We start from the raw sequence: 12,349 nt of genomic DNA, 5'->3' as shown, positions 1-12,349 counted from the left end.
TATCTGTACAACTATATCCACAACACATCTGCATATACCTGAGTACACTTTACCCTTTGTAAAGATAATGTAAAAATTTGTCATGCACAATGTCAAGCCATCAGACACAATTTCATATAAATTTCCTTTTCCTTATTTTGTGTACCCAGCTACTAAAACATTAGGGGTTGGGGTGGGAAAGATGAAGAACGACCCTGGTACACTGGGGCGAAATGTGACAGTTCCACTCACTACTTGCGGTCAGCTTGAAGTTTCCTGCTTTACTCTTCTAGCTAAAGAGGGGGAACCAAAAATGCTGATATTCTGGCCTGACTTTGTCACATACCGCCTCCCCTTCTGTGCGTCACCCACCCTGCTTCCTCCTACAGAGCCCACCCCGGTCCTCAGCTGACCAGGAGGACCTGGGAGCGCTGGGAGCATGAACGAGACGGTGAATGTTGGACACCACACTGCCTTAACGGGTAGCATTTCCTTGCTACTAATTTTCCTTCCTAGTGATTACCGTTTCAAAGATTCCAGTAATAACATTCATTGATTGACAGCAAATGATTGTTGCAGGTGGGTTGATAGCTAACAAAATTATCACCACCTCATGAAAGTATCCTGGATTATAACACATTTCAGAAAGAGCTAATTTTTCAGTAGTGTGATGCCTTAGAAATTGTACTAGGAAGTCTCTCAAGAGGTTTGAAGTATTGGAATCCGGAATCCAGCATCCAGCTTGGAGATAGCTGTAGTTTTGTCTGCCCTACCTTAACACTCTTGACCTCAGTTACTTAGTCGTCCCGTTGGAGAATTGCTAAATTTTCCAGACTTTATGGTTTTTGTGTGAATTGATCTTAAGGAAATTTCTCCACGTTTCTACTACTTGCTGGTTCAGAAGCCTCAATGAATGTTTTCAGTTACTGTGCTCTTCAAATCCCTTCCAGCAACTGAAATACCGGTAATATTTTTAAGGCAATGTGGCATTTTCAGTTTGTTGTTCTTTCAACTATTTAAAAAAAGTTCTAATGCCAAGTTGAACTGTGCCTAGGTATTAGAATTTAATTCTGGTGATAACATGTAAATATCACATGAAAAGGGTATCAGAATGTGAATTACTTACTATGTTCATGTTGACCTAAATTATGAGAACCTTCCAGTGTCTGTGTGGGAGAAAGAGGTTTTCTATCCCCCCATACAGAATTACAGACACTGAAATCCCCAGGGGCTGTTCTGCTGTGTCCTATGGGGTCGCTATGAGTCGGAATGGACTTTGATAACAGTAGGTTGGTTTGAGTTCATCTAGGTCTCTGTTAAGTGATTAAATCGTTCCCATCAATCAGCATGTATCTCTTATAAAATAAACATGGCTGAAAGTTAGAAATTTGCTTATTCTTGCCCTTTTTGTTTAAACTATTCATGTGTTTTTATAAAGAAGCTACTAGGGGGTGCTGGGAAGCAACGGGGAGGCCCTATCACTACTGGAGATACGGAAAGCTTCCACGCGGTTCAAAAATTACACATGTCTTAAGTTATTTCTTAAAACTTTATAATGACCACCCCCTGAAAACTGAGCTGCTTTAAGATCCAGCTGGAAAGGACAGTTTATAATAAATCGCAATGAAGTCACATGCAGTTGGCGGCATCGTTCTCATTCCACCCACACTTTTCTAGAGCTCTCTCACTGCATTTTGAAATACCTTTATGGAATTTTGAAATGCTTTGCTTGCGTAGTTTGCTGAAGCGGCGGCATGAGAGCTACCGGAGGAGTTATGAAACAGAGCACTGCACTTCTCATTCTCTGGGTTTTGAGCATGTTGAGCCCAAGCTGTGGATGGATCTGGCATCTAGCTGCTGGATGCAGATTCCCCCCCTGCAAATCCCAGATCCAAGTATTTCCTCCACACGCAGCAAACAGTTATGATTAATAGAATCGTCATCCTTGGAGGTTGTTTGGAAAGAATCCCTTATGGGGGGCTGTGAGTATGAACTTGATTTTGCATTTCTGAAATAGCTGAGGTTCAAGTTGGTAATTTCTTAAACCAATGAGGTATGATAGGAAATACGAATACCGTATCTGCTCCCCTGTTGATTGCTGAATGGTAATTGATATCATGATCGAACAGTTACGTAGTTTGTGTCTTGTTTAAAACAGTGGGTTTTTAATTTTTTTTGCTGTGGTTTTGCATACAGGTGTGTGTGGGGGTGGGGTGGTTTGTTTTTCTTTGTGTTTTCCTGACCAGGACAGTCGGTTGAGGAAATGCTGTGGCCCCTGGGTTTCCGAGCACGTCGGCTGTGCCGTGAGTGGACTCTCTGTGTCCTTCCTCGCCGTCTCTTCTGATGAGAACCCTTCTCTCCTGATTTCTGTTTTCCACTTGGCCTTTCCCCCCGCCTATTTCTAACCCATGCAGGTTATCTTTTGTCAGTTTCTTAGAATTTAATTAGTGCACAGGAAACTCTCTCAGGTGTCAGTTTTTGGGGATAAAATCCCCTGTACCTGTAAAGATTACATTGGTACACAAGCTCAACAGTCTTTTGATACTACACTATCAGAACTTGAAGTCTGTCTTTGATCAGTTCTTCTCTCAGTGTAGCTTTCATGTTTCTGCATTCTTTTTGTATAAAGTCACTTTAAAAGCACTTTGGGGGGGAATGTTCAGAAAACCCCATTCTGGCTTTAATTTTGTTTGCGGAGGAAAGCTCCATCGGTAGTTTGCCATCGATCTGGCAGTAGCTTCTATGAGCATTTTGGCGTGTTCCTGCGGTTCGTATTCCGGTGTGTTGTTAAACTGAGGCCTATACGGACTGTGGCATTTTGTCCCCCATCTCACCCACACTCAACATTAAATTTAACGATTAGATTATTTTAAGTTAGTAAAAACTCGTAGTCAACATCGTTTTTTGTAGCTATAAGATACTATTACGTGGCTGTACTTTACACTTGGCCCTTCTGTTGGCCAAGAAGTCCAGGTGTCACAATGGTTGGGTGCTCGGCTGCTAACCTAAAGGTTGACAGTTTGAACCTCGGATCTTGTAGTCAGCAACCTAGTGCTTACAGGGTCTTATAGGATCACTTAATTGGAATCAACTCTACGGCAGTGGATTATTGCTATTTTCTTTCAAGATTTTAGTTCCTAACGAGCTGTGAGAATACTAATATGCACTAATTTTAAGACTGTCTTGCAAAGTGCTTTTAGGAAGAAAATCCCATTGTACTTATTTGCTTGTTTTAAGAAAAATCATAGTAATGTGACCTTAAAATTTTAAGGATATACATGAGAATTAGAACTTCCAACAAACATGCTTTGAACATGTAACTTTAAATTTATGGATCTAATTTTTAAAAAACTCTTACCCGCAAGTTGTAGACAATCTATATGTTGGCCCTCATTCCGTTGAAGAGCCTCTTGATTTCCTCATAGAGCAAAGTGTAGTGTAATCTATAGAGCTGTGTTAGTTAGCAGAACACTGGAGAAGGCCAAAAGAGAACTTGGTCTAAGACTGCTCTTTGTGTGTGCAGAGGCTTCCGATGAATGGAAGCGGAGTTGGTGCGTGCGGGGTAAATTCAGCATGGGTGGAGAAAACAAACTCAAAAGGCTTTGGTCAAAGCTGTTCTTTGTTATACTAGGTATTCGTCTCGTTTGACTCGAGAAACATAATCATAGACACTCGCATATGCATAAGAAAGAGCTCTTTATATACAAGAGCAATTGTATATTGATAAGACATCTCAACCCACTCCAGATCAAGTCCATAAGGCTGATATTAGCCCCTATGTTTGATACCAGTCTATAAATTCCTCTTCAGACTCACCTAAAACATGCAATGATGCTGAAGGCAGGAAGATCACAGACCAGTGAGTGGAAAGTCTTTGGATCCAGTGGCAGTAGAAGCATCTTGGCACTGGTGTGGGTCTCCATGTGGTTCCTCCAGCTCCAGGGGTCTGGCCCCATCAGTGTGTCTCCATGTGGCTTGTCAATGTTGAGTCCGAGCTGTGGATGTATCTGGCGTCTAGCTTCTGGATGGTGTCTAGCTACTTGTATCTGTGTGTGTCCCGCCTCCAGGGAGGAAGACAGGAGTTCCCAGAATCCGCAGGAGAAGGCCATGCCCCACACAGAGGCCTTGTAGGCTATGACCTGATTGACAGGCTAGACTCCACCCCTTCACTCAAGTTCACTCACCTTAGATTGTGTAGCTGCCACACTAGGTTACAATTGGCCGGAAATTATCCCAGTGATTTGAGCAGAGAAGAAAGGAGGAACACTTTGTGTTCATTCTCATTGTCAAAGAAAGCTCTCACTGCCATCAAGTCCATTCTGACTCACCAGAGAGTCAGATTTTCCCCCACGGGGCTTCCAAGGATACAAACCTTTAACAAGAACAGACTGCTCATCTCTCTGCCTCATTTCTGCCAAGGAGCAGATGACGGATTCAGAACACTGACTTTTTGAGTGGCAGCCCAGTAATGCTTGACCCACCAGTATCCTGCCCATTGTATAGCTAGTTGATTCTGACCGCGAGGGACCCTCTATGCCCAGTTCCTAACCCACCAAGCCATCAGGGCACCACTCCCACCTCTTCCCCATGGAGTGATGGCTGTCTTTCTTGTGGGAAGCATGGAAACTGAGTTTAGAATAATTTGAGTTGTAAACTCCTAGGTGCTTCTTCTATTTTAAACTTTTAGAGTAAAATTTTTAAATCTTTAAAAATAGCTTGGGTAACATGATTACACAATCAAAATAAGGAAGTTTGGAATCATTAGTCTTATTCAAGGAATTATTTTGGACCAGGACATTTAGGGGAGATTCCTTCCCACCCCTCACCCCCCACTTCTATTACTTGACTTCAAGATTTCTTTCCTTTGCCAGATCTGTTTTCCTTCTGCATAGTTCCCTGACTTTTCTACACAGATGAGTAACGCTTTGTTGAAAATGTGCTACGCAGAGAAATGGTTGTTTTTCCTAAATTTATTATAATTTTAAAACTCAAGGACTAGTTGCAATAAATTCTGAGATTACGTGTAAAATACTCTGTTCTGTGTTCTTGGGCTGTCTCACCGGTGACTAAGCGGACAGCTGTTAACAGCTTCACAGTGGGAATGAGTAAGCACGTGTCTTCTGCTGTCCACAGCTTAGAATCAGTAGCTTTTTTTAATGCTTGTCCTTCCGTAGCAGCAACGATGCAGACTTACTTGGCAGAGTTGGGCATACACGTTTATCTCATGGCAGGGAAGCTTGTGAATAAAAGTCCTCTGCATGGAATCAGTCCAATTCACTGTAACCCTTGAAGACAGACTAGCACTACTTCTTAGGGTTCCCCAAAGTGTAAATCTTCATGGAAGCACAGAGCCTCCTTTTCCTTCCATGAAACAGCTGGTGGGTTTGAACAGTCAAACTTTCAGGTATCCCACAGTGCAGCAAAGGCTCCTTTGTGCATAAACCAAACCAAAAGTCACTGTCATTGAGTTGATTCCAACTCATAGTATGGCCCTGTAGGTGAAGGTAGAACTGCCCCTGTGGGTTTCTGAGGCTGTAACTCTTAACAGGAGTGAAAAGCCTCATCTTTCTCCCTCAGCATAGCTGGTGATTGTAAACTGCTGGCCTTGTGGGTAGCAGTCCAAAGTTTAACCACAATGCCAGAGGACTGCTTTTACGTACCAAAGGGGCTGGTGATCGTTGCTGAAGAATGCTAGTGGTGCCGTGGGATAAGCTTGAAGAGCTAACCTCAAGATCAGTGGTCAAAGCTACCATCCCCTACGTGACAGAAAGAGGAGGCCGTCCCCTTTTATAAACACTTACTGTGTCCGAAACCCTACCCAGGGTTGCTACGAATCAGCATGGACGAGAGGGGAGTGGGTTTGGTTTTGGAATTGACCCTTGAGTAATAATGTCAATCCCGTAAATTCTTAGTATTTACTGAGCACCTTTTAGACAGTGCTTTTTGTTCTGTGCACATCATTTTGCATCTTCTGAATACAAGGTAGTTTAACCTCAGACATCAGCAAATCAAACTCACCTCCTAGAGCCATTTCTCACTCATCGCCCCAGGTGGGGCCCTCACTGCTGTAAAGCCGTGAAGGAACAGGTAGCCTCATCTTCCTCTCAAGGAGTGGGTCTGGGGTTGGAGCGGCTGACGTTTCGGTTAGCACTCCAGCACTTACTGGTAGTCAAACATGAAAAACTCACTGCCAGAGAGTCGATGCTGACTCACAGTGACCTGGGATAGGACAAGGACAGGGAGCTGCCCCTGTGCGTTTCTGAGGCTGTGAATCTTTTGGGAAAAGAAAGCCTCTTTATCCCATAGATCGAGTGGCTGGTGCATTCGAACTGGGGCTCTTGTGGCCAGCAGCCAAATATATAACCAACTGTCTCTGGGGCTCCTAATTCCCATCTACAGGTGGTTCTATAGGATACACGGCACACTCGACATTCAAGTCCCAAATGATCATCTTGTAGCGCTTGTGGCCGATGTGCTGCACAATATAGCAAACTGTTCATTTTTATTGTGAATGGGTTTTGTTTCCACTCTGGTATTGATGGATACTGGGTATTATAACTACAAGCACTGTACCTTTTTGTGTCATAGGGTTGCTTAAGATGTCCTCTCAAAGTTTCCCAGGGTGGTTTTGGTTTACAGATGTTCCAGTTGGTCGTGACCTTGCCAGAATTTTCTATTGTTTTAGAATTTTTTTTTAAAAAGAAAAACCATTTGTAAGGTGGCTAGTGGTGTGATTTTAAAATTTTAACGTGTATTTCCCTGATGGTTATTTTCATGCTTATTGCATAGCCTCCTACTCAAGAATTCATCAAAGCTTTTGTCAGTTTTTAAAAATTGAGTTGTCTTGTGGATTTGTCAGAGCTTTTTATCCTGTCGACATTAAAAGGATACATAAAGGGTTATTATCAACAAGTTGATGCCAATAAATTCTACAACACAGTTAAAATGGATCAATTCCCTGAAAGGCAAGCTTAATAGAACAATACAGAAGGAGAAGAAGAAGAAATGGGATGGGCTGACATGTACTAAAGGAAGTTAAATCTGCAATATTAAATCTCTCCACAGAGAAGGCCATGGTGCCACTGGCCCCGAAGCCACACTTGGAGAACCACTGTCGTGGGCTGCGGGATTCCCGAGGGCGAGGCATTGTATCCAAGCTCATGTTTATCAGCTGCATACGGCCTGGCATTTTTGAAACATAGATTCATTGATATAAAATTCACTGACCATACACTTCCAGAGTCAAGTCTCTTTTAAAAAGAGTGGTATACCCATCAACACAATTGATTTAAGTGCTCTTGAACCAAATCATGTACTCCCCAATTCCCCTCCCTCTCCACACATGCACCCTACCCGTCCTCTGTCCATTAAGCCACTGCATCAGTTAGGGTCCTGGTCCTCCACTTTTGGTAAATGTGTGTTGAAGGGAATTGATGCAATGGCATGGCAGCAGAGGGAAAAGGTCCTTTTACTTGAGAATTGTAGAACGTTCTTACATCATTATTCAATGAGGAACTTTTTAATGTCTCTCTACGTCATTTTAGTGAACGAGGATATGCGAAAACTCTAATTTCTTCCATTTGTGAAAGGAGTATGTAACTATATAAAACCGTGTTTTCTTGGTGAGTGTATAAATCATGGTGTGCGTGAATGAGGACTATATTGTGTTCACAGGTATTGTGCTACTGTAATTCAAAATCATAATTTTCAATGAGTTAGGTAAAGGGTAAGATTGCTCTTTGCAACCATACAATATGATATGTAATGGCGCACACACACACACACACACACACACACACTTTAAAAAGTTCGTGGAAACATGGAACTGAAAAATGACTGAATTTTTCCTGGAAGTTTTTTCTGTGTGTGAAATATTTATAAGTATATACATGAGGGTACTTAAAAAAGTTTGTGGGGAAAAGGAATCAAAAGAGGATCTTTATCTATGAACCTTTTGAAGCTCTCTCTCATCGTGTGTGTATGTGATACAACTAAACCAGCTGCCATTGTGCCAATCTTGCACAGCACAGCTACTTGAGGGCCCAGAGTCAGCTGACTGGTGTGAGCACATTTGAGCAGAGTTGGGATTTAGATTACTGAGGAGGTGTAAAGTCTGTGTCACAGCCAAAAAAGAGAGAGCTGGCACTAAGCACTCAAACTTTTCCAGCGACCTAAAGGAGAGACAAAAAAATAAGATAGGGGAATGGAGAGTGGGATTTAAACCTCTCCCCAACCATTCCTCCACCCCACCCCCAACGCACACAAGATTTTACCTGATTTACGGTGTGGTAAGCATTGTGTTGGTGTCTGTTGCTGGGTCACAACTCATATGAAGCCCAGTGTATCGGAGTAAAAGTGTGCTCCATAGTGTTTTAACACTTCATTTATCAGAAGCCCATCACCGGACCTGTCTTCTGAGGGGCCTGCTTGTGGGTTTGAACTGTCAACCTTTCAATTAGTAGTCGACAACTTAACCATCTGTACCACTCAGCATGGGTCTCCCTTTTTCCTTTTCCCCAGTGAAAGCATGTGTAACAGCAGTGACCTCCTCTTCAGGGGGATTTTTTTTTAAATCTCCCAGGCTGCTGAGCATCATACTGCTGAGCCCCCCACTCTCTTGGCCTGGAAAAGTATGATACCCTGATAGATCAAGTTCATTAGTCCTGGTTTGTAGGCAGCCTGCACACTGGTTCCTTGAGACTAGAGAGTACATCTGCCTTGATGTTGCCTGAAGACGGAGTTCCAGTTGTATCAGGAACTTTTTACCCATTGCCTCTCTCAGTAGCTGAGCTTCATCTGTAACCAAACGCCATGGTCATTTCCTGAGGAAGCCACCACGGTTCAGCGTTGTCTTCATCCATTGCTCATCACTGCTTGCTCTTTTTCAGGCGTCCTTTCAATAATGATTTCATGGACACTGATGTGTGCCAGGTACCAGGTGTTTCTTGGTGCATGAGTCCTTGCGAATTTTACATTCTAGGGTGGGAGCTAGACAAGAAAATGAATGGAAAAAATGACTATAATATTGGGCAGTGGTAAGTCCTATGAAAACAAGGAGCTGGATAGATAGAAACTGACAAGACAGGAATAATATTACTTTAGATTAGCGTTGAGGAAGGAGAAGTCTTGGTGGCGCAGTGGTTGCAGCACTTAGCTGCTAACCACAAGTTGGTACTTGGAACCAATGAGCCACTCCGTGGGAGAAGGATGTGGTCGTTTGTTTCCATTCAAGTTCAAAGTCTTGAAAACCGATGAAGGCAGTTTTACTCTGTCTTATAAGGTGCCTATGAGTCCAAATAAACTTGACAACAGTGAGTCAGGGGGGTTGAAGGCAGACAGACCTGAGGAAGTTGCAGCTCAGTACAATCTTGAATGAATGAGCTATTGAGTAGTCACACAACTGCAATGGTGAAACTGTTCCATTTCACCCATCCCTCGCTACATATATTCAATCTTTAGCTTTCTCATTACAGAGTGTCAAAACTTGGGTTCAGGAATTGAGATTCCTTGCCTGAAAGGATGGCTTTATTTTGCAAGTGAATTGCTATGTAAATTTAATCACAATAGTTTAATAATACAATCAGTGGTTACATATGCTACTACATATTTTACATGGCTCGTGATTGTTTGCTTTTATGAACATTTATTTAGTAAGCACTGATGAATCTCCTCTTGGATGAATTTCCAGCTAACTGAGGGAAGCTTACTGATTGTCTGTGAGGGAAGAGGAGGGGACAGAAGAAAAGGAGTTGTTGGAAAGAGACTTGGGAGAACAGGGGAGTTGGTCCTGTAGGAGCCAAGGAAAAGATATCCACAGGAGGCGGGTCGGTGCTAGGCCGTGCACCGGGGAACTCCAGGGATACAAGAATGCACTGTGGTTTGGCATTTGGATCTGGGGCTACTGGCCTTAGTGGGAGTAGCTTGGGTTGCATGTTCCAGGCAGACAGAGGTGGGTTGAGGATGACTAAGAGGTGAGGAAGTAGAGTGACAAGCCAGTCACTACCCTTTTGAGAAGTTTGAATGTGAAACAAAGGGAGGGGATTTGCTTAACAGGAATGTTAGTGGAACTAAGGGTTTTTGTTTTTGAAAGAGGCTTTTGTGTTTTCTTCCAGTGACTGGGAATCATTGCCATTCTCTGGCTCATGGAATGAACAGCCCCATCTCCCAAACACGTTTATAGCTTGGAACTGTAGTGTGGTTGTCTTAGTATTCAAGGAGGCTTCACTTCCATGATCTCATTGGATTCTCTTATACTCCCGGAAAAAAAGTACCATGTAGTAGGCAAGTTTCTTAAGTGAAGGTCTCAGGTAGGCCAATCATTCTTATGAGAATCCCGAATCCAGCCTAGAGTTAGTGAGTTTGTAATCATAGTATAAACTAACCATGATCTGCTCCATATTCAATCAGTTACTGCATGTACTGGAACCAAGGCACCTAATTTTACTACAAAAGCTGCATTAAAAATGTGCTAGAGAAACTTGGTTTCTACACGAGTATATAGGGTATATTCTATCTGGTCACCCAGAAAGGAGCCCAGGGCATTTAGAAGGAGAAAGTTCCAGAGCATATCAAGAAGCTTCCTAGAGGCTCCCTTGACATTGTTCCCTACACACATCCATCATACCCACCCTCATGTATCCATGCATAACTCATGTACCATCTTTCCAACCTCCCCTCCCCCAACACACACGTGTTCTAATATTTACAACTGGATAGTCCTCAGTGCAGTGTCAAGAGACCTTGCTTACTCTGTTTACATGCCCTCTTTTTTCATTACTTCCCTCTTCTGGGGTTTGGACTTGAGATGGAAAGCTAAAGTTAGGTAAGAGAGAATTACAAAACCCGATGAGAGGCCCAAAAGAAATTCCTGAGTTTTAACAATAAGAATTCAGCTGAGGAGTCACAAAGCCCACGTGGAAGAAGCACACCCGCCTGTGCGATCACGAGGTTTCGATGGGATCAGCTATCAGGCATCAAAGACCCCAAACAAAACAAAACAAAAATCATATAAATGGAAATGAGGGGGAGGGAAGAATGGAGACCCAAAGCCCATCAGTAGTCAATTGACACCCCCTGTCAGAATGGCAACAAGGAAGAGACGAGCCAGTTAGGGTGCAGTATAGCACCCATGAAACACACAACCTTCTTCTAGTTCAGTAGTTCCCCACCTTCCTAATGCTGCGACCCTTTAATACAGTTCCTCATGTTTTAATGACCCTCCCAACTGTAAAATTATTTTTGTTGCTACTTCATAACTATAATTTTGCTACTGTTATGAATCAGGTGACCCCTGTGAAAGGGTTGTTTGACCCCCAAAGTGGTCACAATCCACAGGTTGAGAACTTCTGCTCTAGTTCTTTAATGCTTCTCTTCCCCTGCTGTCATGACCCCAGTTCTGTCTTATAAATCTGGCTAGACCAGAACATGTATATTGGTACAGATAAGAGCTTGCAACACAGGGAATCCAGAACAGATAAACCTCTCAGGACCAATAAGGGAAGCAGTGATACTATGAGGGTAAGGAAAAGGGGGTGGGGAGTAAGGGAGAACTCATCACAATAACTGATGTATGGCCCCCTCCCAGGGGGCAGACAACAGAAACGTGGAGACAGTGGTCAGTGTAAGACATGAAAAATTTTAAAAATTATAAATTATCAAGGACACATGGAGGGGGGATGAGGAGCTGATACCAAGGGCTCAAGTAGAAAGAAAATGTTTGACAAAGATGATGACAACCTGTGGACAAATGTGTCTGACACAATGGATAGGTGTATGTATTGTGATAAGAGCTGTAAGAGCCCCCAGTAACATAAGATAAAGAGAGTGCAGCTGATCCTATGCCCATATGGAAGAAGCACAACAGCCTGTGTGATATGAGGACTGTAAAGAATAAAATCCAAGATCAGAGGGGGGAACTGTTTTAGGGCTTAAAAGCTGAGCACCTGGTTTGTAGAAGGCTATGGAGGACAATGAAAGCCTAAAATCCATTTGCAGAGTCTCCCATGGGGATTAAGCATCCATTGAATTCCCACAAACCATTGACCAGGAATATAAAATGCTTTGCCTTCCAAGAGAGTGCCCTGGAAAGGAAATTAATGCAGGTATAGTTAAGTTAAATTTTAGCATTTTAGCATTTGTTTCCCCTGTTGACCCATTTTTAATTTGTTCTATTTATTATTTTATTTTCTGGGGTTTTTTTTTTTTTTTGCAGTTAGAAGCCCAACTCATCTCCACTCTGCCACCAGGGCTCCATTATTTCCTGATCTTTTTGGATTGAGGTTTTTCTGTTTCACTTTGTGATTGTTAGGGGTGTCTTTATATGAAATCCAGGATAGGTAAATCTATAGCTACGATTACTAAATCAATATTT

The 12,349-nt window shown here is 42.7% G+C and overlaps 1 protein-coding gene across 1 annotated transcript in view; it reads left to right on the top strand.

Annotated features, from left to right (window-relative positions):
* Window positions 1–1,789: 1,789 nt before the first annotated feature.
* Window positions 1,790–12,349, top strand: part of FGD4 (FYVE, RhoGEF and PH domain containing 4) — a 158,835-nt gene continuing 148,275 nt past the window's right edge. Inside the window, exon 1 of the mRNA XM_075551899.1 lies at window positions 1,790–1,961. Coding sequence (XP_075408014.1) covers window positions 1,952–1,961 — 10 coding nt within the window. The 5' untranslated portion in view covers window positions 1,790–1,951. The remainder of the gene's footprint in view (window positions 1,962–12,349) is intronic.

This window comes from Tenrec ecaudatus, chromosome 6, assembly GCF_050624435.1.
Source record: "Tenrec ecaudatus isolate mTenEca1 chromosome 6, mTenEca1.hap1, whole genome shotgun sequence".
NCBI lineage: Eukaryota > Metazoa > Chordata > Mammalia > Afrosoricida > Tenrecidae > Tenrec > Tenrec ecaudatus.
This window is presented reverse-complemented; position numbering and strand designations above follow the sequence as displayed.